Source organism: Pseudopodoces humilis, chromosome 1 (genome assembly GCF_049639895.1).
Source record: "Pseudopodoces humilis isolate 2021_Gansu_Grassland_sample_001 chromosome 1, ASM4963989v1, whole genome shotgun sequence".
Taxonomy (NCBI): domain Eukaryota; kingdom Metazoa; phylum Chordata; class Aves; order Passeriformes; family Paridae; genus Pseudopodoces; species Pseudopodoces humilis.
Genome location: NC_142200.1, coordinates 97758858 through 97772335, shown reverse-complemented (window position 1 = coordinate 97772335; position 13478 = coordinate 97758858). Strand labels below are relative to the sequence as shown.

At 36.4% G+C, this 13478-nt stretch overlaps 1 protein-coding gene across 8 annotated transcripts in view; it reads left to right on the top strand.

Moving 5' to 3' along the window:
• The window catches only part of GOLGA4 (golgin A4), a 72649-nt gene that overhangs the window by 34339 nt on the left and 24832 nt on the right, over positions 1 to 13478 (top strand). For 7 of the 8 annotated variants that reach the window (XM_088051290.1, XM_088051276.1, XM_088051295.1 and 4 more), the window contains 6 exons: positions 306 to 444; positions 3161 to 3348; positions 4319 to 4402; positions 5211 to 5358; positions 11468 to 11646; positions 12692 to 12823. In XM_088051290.1, coding sequence (XP_087907416.1) covers positions 306 to 444; positions 3161 to 3348; positions 4319 to 4402; positions 5211 to 5358; positions 11468 to 11646; positions 12692 to 12823 — 870 coding nt within the window. The remainder of the gene's footprint in view (positions 1 to 305; positions 445 to 3160; positions 3349 to 4318; positions 4403 to 5210; positions 5359 to 11467; positions 11647 to 12691; positions 12824 to 13478) is intronic. The other variant, XM_088051280.1, reaches the window with a different exon arrangement.

The following is a 13478-nucleotide window of genomic DNA, read 5'->3' as shown; positions in this document are numbered from 1 at the left end:
ATCTTTGTGATGTTTTTGTTATCAAGATATCAACATTAGCAGATGCCTGACCTGAAATTGCTTTAGCAAAATTAATGTGTTTTGTTTAATTGGTCTTTGTTTCTCTACCCATAGTAATTTTTTTTTGATAATTGGAAGCATAATTTTGACTTTAAAAAAATAATAAAAAATTTCAGACAGATTTTTTTTCCTTTTTCTACTTGCTAGTATCAAAATTAATTTAACTCTTTCTAGTTTTGAAGACTAAAAAAGTACCTGCTTAGAATCCTTGGAGTTTTTTTAACGAAAAGAACTGTTTTGTTTAGGTGTCATTGCTGAAACAGAGATTACAGAATGGTCAGATAAGCACTGAATTGCCTGATCAAAATGTCCAATCAGAACCACAAGTTCAAAGTCCAGCGAAAGAAGCCAGTGCAGAAAATATTGTGGAACCAGGAACCAATGGTAGGTATTGTGGCTTTTTCAGGAGACCTTACATTTTGGGGAATATACCTGCTGTTCTTTATGATGCAGTAACAATATTTAGGGCTGACCATATCATGTAAGGATATATTTTCTAGAAGAAGACAACTGTTTTTGAAACCATCTGACAGCTAGAGGACAAAGGATAACCCTTTTAAGAAACTAAATTTTCATAAGAATTCAGATCCTGTATGTCTTTCCTTTGTCAATATTGATAACTACACTGTAATTATTGTTTTGTTGGTAGGTGTTCTTACTATCCAAATGCAATTAAGAGATTCTGTCCACCATCAGTGAGGACCTATTCCAGGAGTTCAGAGACCAGATTAGTTGCCAGTCTCTATCTTTTTGTTTGTGAATTTGGGATTTTTTTATCTTGTTTTATCAGAAAAAAGGTGAAAACAAAGATCAATTTTGATATTTCTGCTATTGAATAACTTAAGTGTTCCTCACCTCCAGAGGTTGTTTAAATTAATGGGATTCTCAGTGTTGTATATATATATGATTATTGAGCAAAGGACATTATAATGCTGATATAATAATAAAAGTGTCTTTCATTGGTACCCTTCATAAAAGGTAGGGTTAACATACATCTTGAAATTATATTTGTTCAGCATCTGCTATGGTTTTTATATTGAAGGGATGATATGAAATGTTAGGCAAGAGATGTTCTTATCTAGTGCCATGGTTTTTGTACAGCTTAGACAATAATGAAAAATTGTGATTCAAGATGTTTTCTGTGCATGAGTCTGCCTCTGGACTGTAGTGTTCCAGGCATCCACCAAAATGGCTCTCTCACTCTCCTCCACAGCTGGACTGTAGTGTTCCAGGCATCCACCAAAATGGCTCTCTCACTCTCCTCCACAGCTGGACAGAGGACAGAAAATTTAAACAAGGGTTCATGAATTGAGATAAAGCCTGGAAGAGATTGCTCTCTAAACACTGTCACAACCGAAACAAGGTTGAATTAGAGATATGAAGTTAATTTATTACTAATAAAATCAGAGTAGGATAATGAGAAGTAAAATAAAACCTTAAAAACATCTTCCCCCCCACCCCTCTCTCCTACCTAGCTCTACCTCCTTTCCCAGACGGGCAGTGCGACAGGGAATGGGGATTTATGGTCAGTTCGTCACTTGTGGTTTCATCCACTGCTCAGGGAGAGGAGTCCTTCCCCTGCTCCACCATGGGGTCCCTCCCACTGGAGACATTCTCCATTAACTTCTCCAGCATGAGTCCATCTCATGGGCAGCAGGTCCCTGTGCAGTGCTGCAATGTGAGCCTGTTCAGAGGCAACAGTCCTCCCCAAACTGCTGCAGTGTGGGTCACTCTTCCACGGGGTGCAGTTCTTCAAGGACAGGCTGCTCCAGAGTGGGCTTTTCTCTCCATGGGACTATCATGGGGTCACAGCCCCCTTTCAGGCATCCACCTGCTTTGGCACAGGCTCTTCCATGGGCTGCAGGTGGATCTCTGCCTCTCCTTGGTCCTCCACAGGCTGCAGGGGTACAGCTGCTTCACCATGGTTATCACCACAGGCAGCAGGGTAATCTCAGCTCCAGTGCCTGGAGCACCTCATCCTTCTCCATGGACCTGCATGTCTGCAAAGTTGTTTCCCTCACATGTTCTCACTCTACTTTTCTTTGGCCACAATTACAACTACACAATAACTTTTTTTTTTCTTCTTAAATTTTTTATCACAGAGGCATTGCCCCCATTTCTAATTGGTCCAGCCTTGACCAGCATCAAATCTGTCTTTGGAGTTTTGCCAGGGGTTGGCTCTGCCCGACATGAAGAAAGCTTCTGGCAGCTCGTTGCAGAAACCACCCTGTAGCTCCCCTTCCGCTACTGAAGCTTGGCCATGCAAATCCAGTACAATGCCAAATACTCTAGCAGCCTCCAGAGCATCAGAGCAGAAGCACACAGTAAAATACTACCAAATGTGCTAGTTAGACAGTGATTCAAACTGAAATGGAATAGATTTAAATTATAGACATTAGAGAAAATTCTTTACTGTGAGGGTGGGGAGGCACTGGAACAGGTTGCCCAGAGAAGTTGTGGCTGTCCGATCCTATGAATGTTAAAGGCCAGGCTGGATTGAGCTCTGAGCAACTTGTTCTGTTGTGAGGTGTCCCAGCCCATGGCAGAGATTTGGAACTAGATGATCTTTAAGATCCCTTCCAACCCAAAGCATTCTATGATTCTATGAGTACAACTCAGAAAGACACTAAGTATAACCTTTATCCTGCTGAATGTAGTATTGCCAACCTGGATATTTTAGAACAAATGTCATACCCAGCCTTGAGAAAGCCAGAATCTCTGTGTGTGTGGCACTTGAGAGGTGTGATTTGCTTTGCTTCACATTTTTTCCTACTTGTGCATATTCTGTTAGTAGCAGCAGGCAGGTTTAGAAATCATGATGACTTTTTAATTACATAAAAAACCTTGTTGATTAATAGCTTTGTTTTGAATCTGATAAAGTAACTGGGGTTTTGTAAGCTACCTTGGTGTGAAAGACTGTGTTTACTAGCCTGTGTATGTGTTGAATGTTTCTGGCACTTGCAGTAGGAACTCGGAAGTTTTGCAGACTTTGCGCAACTTTTTTTAGTGACCTATGAGTCCATTTCATTGTGAATGATGAATGCAGATCTGCATTTTGGGAATGGCATGCATATGGTAATGTTGGTGTGCTGTCTTGTAGAGGGTAATGAAGATTCTGTTAAAACTCTGGAAACTCTTAATCAGAGGGTGAAGCGCCAAGAGAATTTGCTGCAACGTTGTAAGGAGACTATTCGGTCACATAAGGAGTCCTGTGCCCAATTAACCAACGAGAAAGAGGCACTTCAAGAACAGCTGGAAGAGAGGCTTCAGGAACTGGAGAAAATGAAGGTATGGAAAATGCTCTTAGCTTTATGGGCAACCATGAAACTAAAGTTAAAAACTCCAGTATTTCCAAAATTTATTGATAGGGCAGACCATGAAACAAATTGTCCCTCTATTTTTTTGGAGAAAAAGGTACAAAACCCACTTGGAATCAATACACTCAGCAATTATTCTAGAGTGGTGAAGTAGGGTATGAAACCTTACTGTATAAATAACCATCAGATTGGTATCAGAAATAAGTTGTTGTGAGAAATTTGGGTGAGAAAGAGACTGTCTTAGACAGTCTTAAAAGACAGAAGAAAATGGAGCAGAGCTAAATCTTTAAGACATAGTGAATGAGGCAATAATTATGTAAATTAACAGAAAGAAAAGGAAGGCAAAACAGTGGAGATCAAAATACAGTGAACATAAGTGCAATCCCAAAGCTAATAAGTTAACACTGTGCTCAATTTTCCTTTTAAGACCATTAATGCTGAGTGTGGGGCATAAGTAAGGTGGCTAATAGTAGTGAAACCTGAAAATGTGCTAAGTATAGCTGTACTTATCTTTAGTTACGGAGATCAGATTTCCATCTCTGTCTTCATCTCTGAGCACTAGCCTGGTTTGAAAAAGCACTGAAAGACTTGAGTATTTTAATAATATCTTCTAGAGAAAGGCTAGTAACAGTCATTTGTGTTGGATTGCTGAGATCCTCTTGTAATCCCAGATGCAGTTAACAGAGCAGAAATCTTAGACATATTTCTTGTTTTTCTTTAGCAACTCAGACCTCCAAGTGTCTCTAACAAAGCCTTCAGATCTCTGAATTATTACAGAAGCCATAAGGCAGCCTACCTCTGGGAGACATGAAAGTAAATTAAAACTGCTCACTTCAGTTTCCCTCGATTGTGTTCTGTGTTCTTCCTCCAAGGCATAGTGCAGGATAAGAGCCAAAGCTAAGCTGTTTGACAACCAACTTGTGGTTGGGATCTTTTTTTAGGACCTTCACATGGCTGAGAAGACTAAACTGATTACGCAGCTACGTGATGCAAAGAATTTGATTGAACAGCTAGAACAAGACAAGGTAAACAAACCTGTAGGTTTTGAGGAAGATTGTTTAAAACACGAAATATTTGGCTTCTGGTATTAGAAACTGGTTTTAATGGTCTGATGGTTTCATCTATGTTTTAATAAACAAGTAATTTAAGCTACTTAAGAATTTTATTGTATATATACCATAAGATATATGTCTGTTAGGTCATACTTAATACTGCCATATGATATTATTTAGAATGAAGCAGACATACTGAATACACTCCTTGATGACAACTCTAAAACAAAAAAAAATCCCAAATACAAATGAAGATGAGATATAATTAATTTAATTTTAAAATAACCAGTAAAGTAACTGTACTTTTGATAGACCATATGGAGTTTCTCAGTTTTTAGCTCCTTACAAGTTTTTTTTAATCACTGTCTTGTTATCTGGAGTATCTTCTGGTGGTGTCATCAGTGGCGTGACTAACATTGTATGGTGTATTTTCAAAAGAGAAGTACAGACTCTACAATGCTTTTAGTTTTGGTTTGTTTACAGAATACATGTTTCAAAGGAAAGTGGCTGTACTAGAAGAGGAAGTTTTTGCATAGTCCATGTTTGCTGGAGTTCTTTTCACCACTAGACAAATTTTGGATACTCTTAAAAATAATCCCTATTCTTATCTTCTTTTTGTTAGTATTTTCTGTTTTCTGACGTAGAAAGATCCCATGATCTCTGGTCTTGTAATAACAGGCTACAGTTTATTCCTGACAAGAATTGTGCCCTGGCTTGAAATTGTTTCAGGTTTATGTCTTATTTATTTGCTAGCTTTTTATCACAAGGGCCTTTTCCATAGGGCATGGTAATTGCGGAGACAAAGCGGCAAATGCATGAAACATTGGAAATGAAGGAGGAGGAAATAGCCCAACTGCGTGCTCGAATCAAACAAATGACTACAAAAGGCGAGGAATTAAAAGAACAGAAAGAAAAATCTGAAAGAGCTGGTAAGAATATACACAGATTATTGGCTTTCACATTTGTGCATCAGAAAGCTTCAGTGTGGCATTTTTCAACAGTTGCTGTTTGGAATGGATGTTAAGAGATGCTTTTTTTCTATTGCTCTACACATCACCCATGCTGCCATCATTACTAACTTCATTTCTGGGCAGTAGCTTTTGACTGATTTGTCTATTACCAATAAAACTGAATTAGGAAGGAAACTTCTGAAAGCCAACTGTACCTCCCTGTTTGTAGGAGAAAAGATTGATGGAGTCTTCTTCTGGTGTAACTTAAGAAGAGAAACTTGAAACTACCTATAAATTGTCATTATAATGCCACCAGGAATTCACATAGAAAACGTAGTGTGTGTGTGTAAGAGTTTGTGGAGAAGTAAAAATGTTAGAACCATAGTAAGCATTTCCTTTAAATTATTTTAATGGAAACATTTCTGATTTAGGTGAAACAGCAGTGGCAATTCCTTTGCTTCAGGCTTGTAGCAGAGGAACATTCATGTAACTGTTACATGATGTAGTTTGCTTTTTATGGAAATTAGGTAACATTATGTGCGCTTGGAGTTCTCCTTTTGCGTGAAATTAAGTTAAACCATTCTTTTTTAAGCAGTGAAAACGTTTTGTACTACATCAGAATTCTTTTAGAATAATTGAATTTGTTCTCATGGGCATGTAAAGAAGCTCACTCTTTTGGCAGAAGCTCAGGTGTTACTTTGAATAAAATATTCTACATATTTTCTTTCCCTAAAAAGCAATGACAGGTTCAAACAATACAGTTCACAGTGGTTTATTTTAAGTCTATATAGATTTAGATTAGAACTTGCAATTTTAAAGATTAATTTGGATAGATCATTCTGCTGTTATGCAGAAAAGCAGCTGGAGCATCCATCTTGTGAAGATAACAAACATTTTGATTAGATGCCTTCCTCTCCTATCCCTTCAAGGTTGCATATTTCCTTTTAGTTCTGGAAATTCATAATTCAGAAGTCTGTCAGTCCTGCTAAAGTTGTATTTTGTTTGGTACTGGGAGACCAGGAAGCTCTTCATGATTAAAAAAAGAAGGTGAAGAGCCTTTTAATACTTCTGTAGATAGGAAGTTATTGTCATAGTTGTTCGCAATAGTGTTTTTTGAGGCAGGAGAAACAATTACGAATTATTAATGTACTATCTACACACACTAATTAATACAGTAATTTCTTCAAGTTTGCCTGGCCAGAAGCTGAAATCAGGTTAGAAATGATCCTATAGACAAATGGAAAACTTTCTGTTGTAATGAGAAGTAATTTAATTTGAATGAGTGTTGTGTTGAGTACACTATTTTTCCAGGGGAAGATTTGTGTGTTAAATGTGCTCTTTTTTAAATAAAAATTTCAAGTACTTTGGTTGATTTTACAGTGCATAAGTATCAACTTTACCTTTGAGTGCATTTATTTATTATTATCTTTTAAGCATGCATATATGTGTGTTGTAACCCTTGGAAAATTAGTTAACACTCCTTTTAAGACAGATTGTAAGGTGATGTTTATTAGATTTTTCTACATCCTTGGTTTAATATGTTCCAAAAATATTGTAATCTACAATGTTAGTTGTAATCTACAATCTAGTTCAATATACAATGTTCAACTAAATTATTTGAGAAAACTGCTTTGCATACCAGGAGAGCCTGAAATTGCTTTTTAGGCTGCAACCTTGGAGTTGTAATGATTTTATGAATTGGGCAATTTCATGTATTTGAGGTTAACATTTCAAGTTCTGGTTTTTGGATAGTTAATGTGAGGTGACTTTCACAGAGCCACAGAATGGGTAAGGTTGGAATGGACCAGTGTGTCTTCTGGTCCAGCCTCCTTGCTCTACTGGGGTCGTCAGAAACCACATGGCACAGAACTGCATCTAGACTGTTCAATTCTAGACATCTTTTTCTGTATCATGGTTTAGTGAGGAGCTAAATTCATGGAATGAAGTAGAAATTTTGATTTCATTTACTTTATAGCAAAATAAGGATAAGCACAGTACACTTGAAATTTACTTTTGTAGTGCTGCTTGGTGGCTAAAAAGTGGTGTAGTTTTCTGTCAGCTTGCCTATTGTTACATCTCTGGCATTTTTCTTTGTAAATCAGGACTTTAGTGAATTGCTCTAGTGTTTGATTTAATGTGAATGCATTTTTGTGTAATGAAATAGTGAAAAGATACGTATGCTTGTTTTTTGTTGTGTTGTGTGAATTGTAACTTGGTCTCCCCAGTTGAAGTACCTTTTTTTTTGTAGTTAGAGGTACATTATGTTGAAATCTTACAGAGCATCTTGTTTTTGTGCATCCACACATGCCAATAAGTGACTCATGGTGCCTTTCCCAAGCCTTGTATGAACAGGACTGGGGTAAGGTCTCTGTTTTTTTTACATCACACATTGGGTGCTTGAACTGTGTTCTAAAAAGTAAATCCTGTGCTTCTCAGGCACTTCTACTTGAGGTAACTTCAACACATTTTTTTTTTTTACTTCAACAGAGATCTTTTTAGTATTTGTAAATTTCCAGGTAAACTTAAGTTTCTTTATCCTGAGATTACCTAGCATAAGTACTTTGACTTCTCAGGATGCAGATTACTGACTCATTTATATTCTGTGAGCAACCAAAGTCTTCAGAAAACAAATCCTATTTGTAGGCAGCTTTTATTTTGCAAGCTTAATTAACATATCCTTAGCATCTTTCTTCAGTGAAAAAAAAAAAAAGGCCTGGATTGTACATTTAAAATCCTGCCTAGATGCACAAAGCTGCAGGAATGATTTCAACCTTTTTTTCAAGATTTGGACATGATGCCTGCTCTCAGCACTCAGAAATTGCGCCTGTAACCCCTTCTTTGCTGGCTGGTTTACAAAGCTGGCTTGCTTCCTTCACAATTCTTGGCACTAGGAGGCACTGCTGGCAAAGAGAAAAGGTGTGTGGCGCCAGCAGAGGAAACGAGACGGCATTGCAGCGCACCTCTGGATGGCAGGGGCAAGGCGAAGGGAACTGAGATTGGTACTTTGGAGTGGCCTAGGTAAAACAGTCAACTCTCCAGCACATGTTTTATAAAAAAAGGATTTGCAAACCTTGCACTCCTTAAACTGTGCTCAGACTCATTTTTTTGTGATTTACATACTGCACAGGAAAGTTTTCAGTTTGTCTGGCTTTGTCACATGAATGGGGTTTTGCAGGACTCACCTGAGACTCTGTTGGTGTGCTTGTTTCTATTTCTGATTTCTTAATGTGCCTTAGTGAGACTTCATTCAGCCAATAGTTGATTGAAAGATCTTCCCTGAGCAAAGTGCTGCAGGCTGGAGAAGAATGCGGAGGCAGTGCCTTTACTCTCTGCATTCAGAGTAGGTGTATTTGAATAAAAACATGGACTTTATTTCATGTTTTGATACATTGTAGAATTAAAATCTCTCACAGATTAAAAGTAACCGTGATAATGGAGACCACATTCTGTCTGCTTGATGATAGTTTAGCCCTCTGCTGGTTTGAAACTTGGTTGTGTCTAGCTACACTAAACTACTTTGAATGAAAATATTCTGTTTTCCTTAAGGGCTAAATGTGCCTGAGATGCATATAATTTAACTTTTAGAGAGCTAACTGTGTTTCTGTGAAATATTGCTTCTATGTGCTTTCATAGCCTCTTGGCTTTTTAACCATCAGCTTTTGTCTAGTTTTTGTGTTAGCATCCTGCTTGTGATTATGGTGATGCAGCTTTTGTACTGCATGTTGCTCAGCAATTCCATATCAGTAGTCAGTCCTATTGTGAACCTGGATCTTCTCTTTGGCTGATCTGTGGGCTATGGCAAATGTATTCTGTTTCCTTTTGCAGAAGTAACAGGTTTCTCAAATGAAAACAATGTGCATGATGCTCAGAAACAAGAATCAGAAAATGTGTGTGGAAAAGTGAAATAACTTAATGTTCTACTTGCAGGTTTTAGTTTCAAGCTATGCTGTGCAAAGGTCCGTAGGGTGAGGTTGTTTTTGTGGGGTTTTTTAGTTTGTTGGTTTTTTTATATTTTTGTTTGCTTGTTTAGTTGGTTTTTTGTTTGGTTTTGAAAGAAGATGATGCTGTAATACTGAAGGACTTCACCAGTTTTGCTTGGCCTGCTTTTGCTAGGAATGAGACGAGCATCAGGGAAGTCATTACCATTCTACAACCACAGTTCTGCAGGCTGTATTCATAATCAACTTGTGCCTGGTGTGGCAAGGGGGGAGAACTTGAGTCCTGCAGATTGCAGATGGCAAATGCCTTGATAGGGCTGTGAAGAACTGTGCAAAATAAGGAGCTATAAGCCTTGTGCATGGTTGTATTACATTTTAGACTGTTTTCCTGCTTGAAATAATCTCCAGTGATCTTAATTCTTTGTAATAGTTTTAGCATTTAAGCAGAGCCAGGAGTGGATACATTGGTCTGCTTTGGTATTGCCAGAGCCAATGACAGCCTCATTTTGCCTTAAAACATGACTGTTGCTGTGAGTAGTCAGAAAAAGGCTTCCTCAAAAAACAGAAGAAAATTCTGTAAAAGGTCAGAATTTGGGTGAATCCTGTTTTATGAAATTAAGTTACTTGAAAATGTATTTGCAGCACTGCCTCAAAAATACAGACTGTGGTTAAAATCTTGAGTTATCAATGTTATCAAAAGCTGTGGAATGGAAATTATTGCTCACTTCTCAAACACATGGCAGAATGTTATTAAAGATAATTTCAAAAAAGCAAAGATTGCAATAACTGCTGTGAATGCCTACTAACTAATGATGAATAAAAAAAACTAGAGATATGTGAGTCTATTATGATTTTCTTTCAGGGGCAGAATTTATTGGAACAAAGCTTAGCATGCCAAATAACACTTCAAAAATTATTTTTTTTTTCTGTTTCCTTGCAAAATAGAGTCCAAATAGTCCAGGGTATAATAGAATAATATATTTTTAGGGGGTTTGCTCTGATAAGTTGCAGTCTTGATACTGGTATTGTGATTTTGAATTTTACAGATGTGTTTTGCCATAATTCTGCTATGCAAACATAACATATATAGAAGAGTGTTCTGAGACTGAATTTTTCTAAGATGTTGCAGGGGTTTTCCACATTCATGATCCATTCAGGAAAAGAGATTTCCCTAATAGTGATTAAACTCTAGTCTTGTATAATTCTGTATAGATTCTGGCATCATTTGTAGTGAGTTTTAGGGGTATTGAATAAATAAACAAGCTCACAGTACTGGAATTTATTTGGTTTTATTTTTATATCTAAATTACTATATATGAAGTGAATAAAGCATGTTAGAATACTTCTCCTTAGCATGAGATGAAGCTGTGGAATTATTGCTTCTGTTTTGTAAATTAAAATGTGTTTCAGTGGATTTGTGTATCCTGTGCAAGAGTAAATTAATTTCAGTACTGCAGCTTGAATCTTCTTTTGAAACAACTTATAGCCATTCAAATTATTTGGGGGCAAATCTTAACTTTTAAATTTTTGTTATTTTTACATTTTATTTGTGAAGTTAGAAGTGCCAGACAGTCTTCTTAACACTCAGCTACTACACTGGTAGAAGTGGACATTAAATGTAAATAGTGAGATAATGAAATTATCAAAGTCATCTCTGTGGACGCTATGAAACACAATTTAAAGAAACGATTCTCTAGGTTTTAGAGTTTGGAGTTACTCTGAGGTATGTAAAGTGCCTTGTATTATACATCAGTGTTCTGTTCAGGAGAAACTCTTCATGACCCACTAATAACTGACTTGTATAGTAGTCACTCTTGTTTTGTTTCTGTCTGCTTGTTTTAGTGTGAATTACCTTTCTTTGTGCAACTATTTTCCACTTCTTCAAAGTTTACTCAGCAGGTATAGGGAGCAGTGTTATAGTTCATTCATTAATATTGTTTATGCATATTATAGTGATTTTAGGCAAAGAAATAGAAGCTACAGGATGTATTGGAAGAAATTCACATCTATTTGTCAGTTCTCTTTCCTTTCTAGAAAATGAACATGTGAATTCTTGATGAATTCCTAAGTTAATTTTTCTCTTTTTGTGAAATACTTCTATCAAAATATACAGTTATTTCTCACTTATCATGTACATTTTTTCTTGGCAGCTTTTGAAGAGCTTGAGAAGGCTCTAAGTATTGCCCAAAAGACAGAGGAAGCTCGGAAAAAACTGCAGACAGAAATGGATGAAAAAATTAAAGCAGTAGAAAAGGCAAGTGAAGAAGAGAGAGTAAATCTTCAGCGGGAATTAACCAGAGTGAAACAAGAGGTGGTTGAGATTATGAAGGTAAAAACTTTATAGCAATTAAGCCATTGTTGTAAAATGCATCAGTATGGCAGAACTCTGTTATAAAGCTTTTGCTAATTAAGAAAACCTATAAAAATTATTTTCTGTGATTTAAAGATTTACTTAATGAAAAAGAGAAAGCTCCTCATAGATTTTTTTTCTCCAGCAATTTAAATCAGTTCATTAATGATAAATAGTATTACTCTTTGCTTTACAGTATTTAATTAAATTATTTATTAGAAGTACACTTGAGACATTAAACAGGGACAAGAAGAAGAGATTAATGGCAGGAAGCTCACACATCTCCACCAGGATCTTGGGTTTTAATCACTTTTAGCTTTTAATCATTATCCTAGCTGAGTATGTGTAAATATTTACATGTACAAATGTACATGTGTTTAAGAACTTGTTGTCATATTATTTGCTGGTCAAAAGTTTCTATAATTTGCTTCATCTGGTGTATTTAGGTACAAATTGCTGGAGTACTTCACATGTCTTGCAAAGCTGTAAATTTGAACACCCTTGAGTTACAATTCTTGTGTTGACATTCATAATGGTAGTAATTTTTCTAAGAGAATACACTGATGCTTTAAGAGGACGACTGACGTGCTTTACATTATTTTTACATGAAGCATGAATGTAGGTCGTAGGTAACTGTCTACATAGAGTATCACCACTTGACTTTTCTGGCTTATGAAATAAGAATACTGGGAAAGCTACAAAAAAGTTCCTTTTCCAGTGTATTATCACGTTTTATCTGAATACACTAAGATTGCCTGGGAAGAAGAGTCTTTAGAAAATACGGTGTTTCCTTTAGTACAACTATGAAAGTCTTGAGAAGGAAGATGGATAACTTCAGGCTTGAAAATAAGAACTGTTAGGGCTTAATATTAAGCACTAAGTGATCATAACTTATTCAAAGGGAGGAAATAGATGGTTCTGGTTTCTTCTGTCTGTTGCACTACTTCCTTATTAAGAAAAAATAGAAAGTGTTTTGTTAGTTAATATTTTGAAATGAGTTTTTTTTTTTTACTTTGATTCACAGAAGTCTTCAGAGGAACGAGTTGCTGAACTAGAAAAAATCCATAAAAAAGAACTGGCTACCAAAGATCAGGAGCTAAATGAGAGATTGCAGGCTCAAGAAAAGGTATTCCAGGAGAAGATGAAGGCAGCTCTTGTAAGTAAACCTAAAATACACAGAAAGACATTTCTCTAAGTGTGAGTTGGGACTAGAAGTGTTGGGTTGACACTATTCCACAGTGAGAGGCCTTCTACGCTCAAAGATAGGAGTGCTCTCCAAAAGTCAAAAAGCTCAGAGACTTCAGCAATATGAAAATAGAGCAGCTGCAATGATCCAGACTGAATAATGATAACTTACCACTATTAGTGGTTCATATCAGCTTTGTCTTATAGAAACTATTTTTATTTTTTTTAATTATTTTTAGACTTGTTTTTTTAGCATCTTCCTATGGATCATTAGCAATCAGCTCCAGCAACTAGAGTAAAAGTATGAAAAATGAGGCTGTTTGAAAGTGTATAGTTATGTCTTGTTGAATTGTGTTATGTGAACAGGGCTAACTATTCCTAGTGTTTGACATCAGAAAAAACATTTTCTTCGAGATCAAACTGGAAAAATTTTGGTATTCTTTGCACTTTTTCATGAACTGTAATCCACTATCGATAATAATGTAATTTTGCCTAAATAGCTGATATATATTTGTAACATATATGCATATATATCATCTATATATATATCTGTTACAAATAGTGGATTGGTTTTTGTGCCTCTCCAAGATGGATAGTGACTAGGACTGAGAGGCTTTGACAGCCCT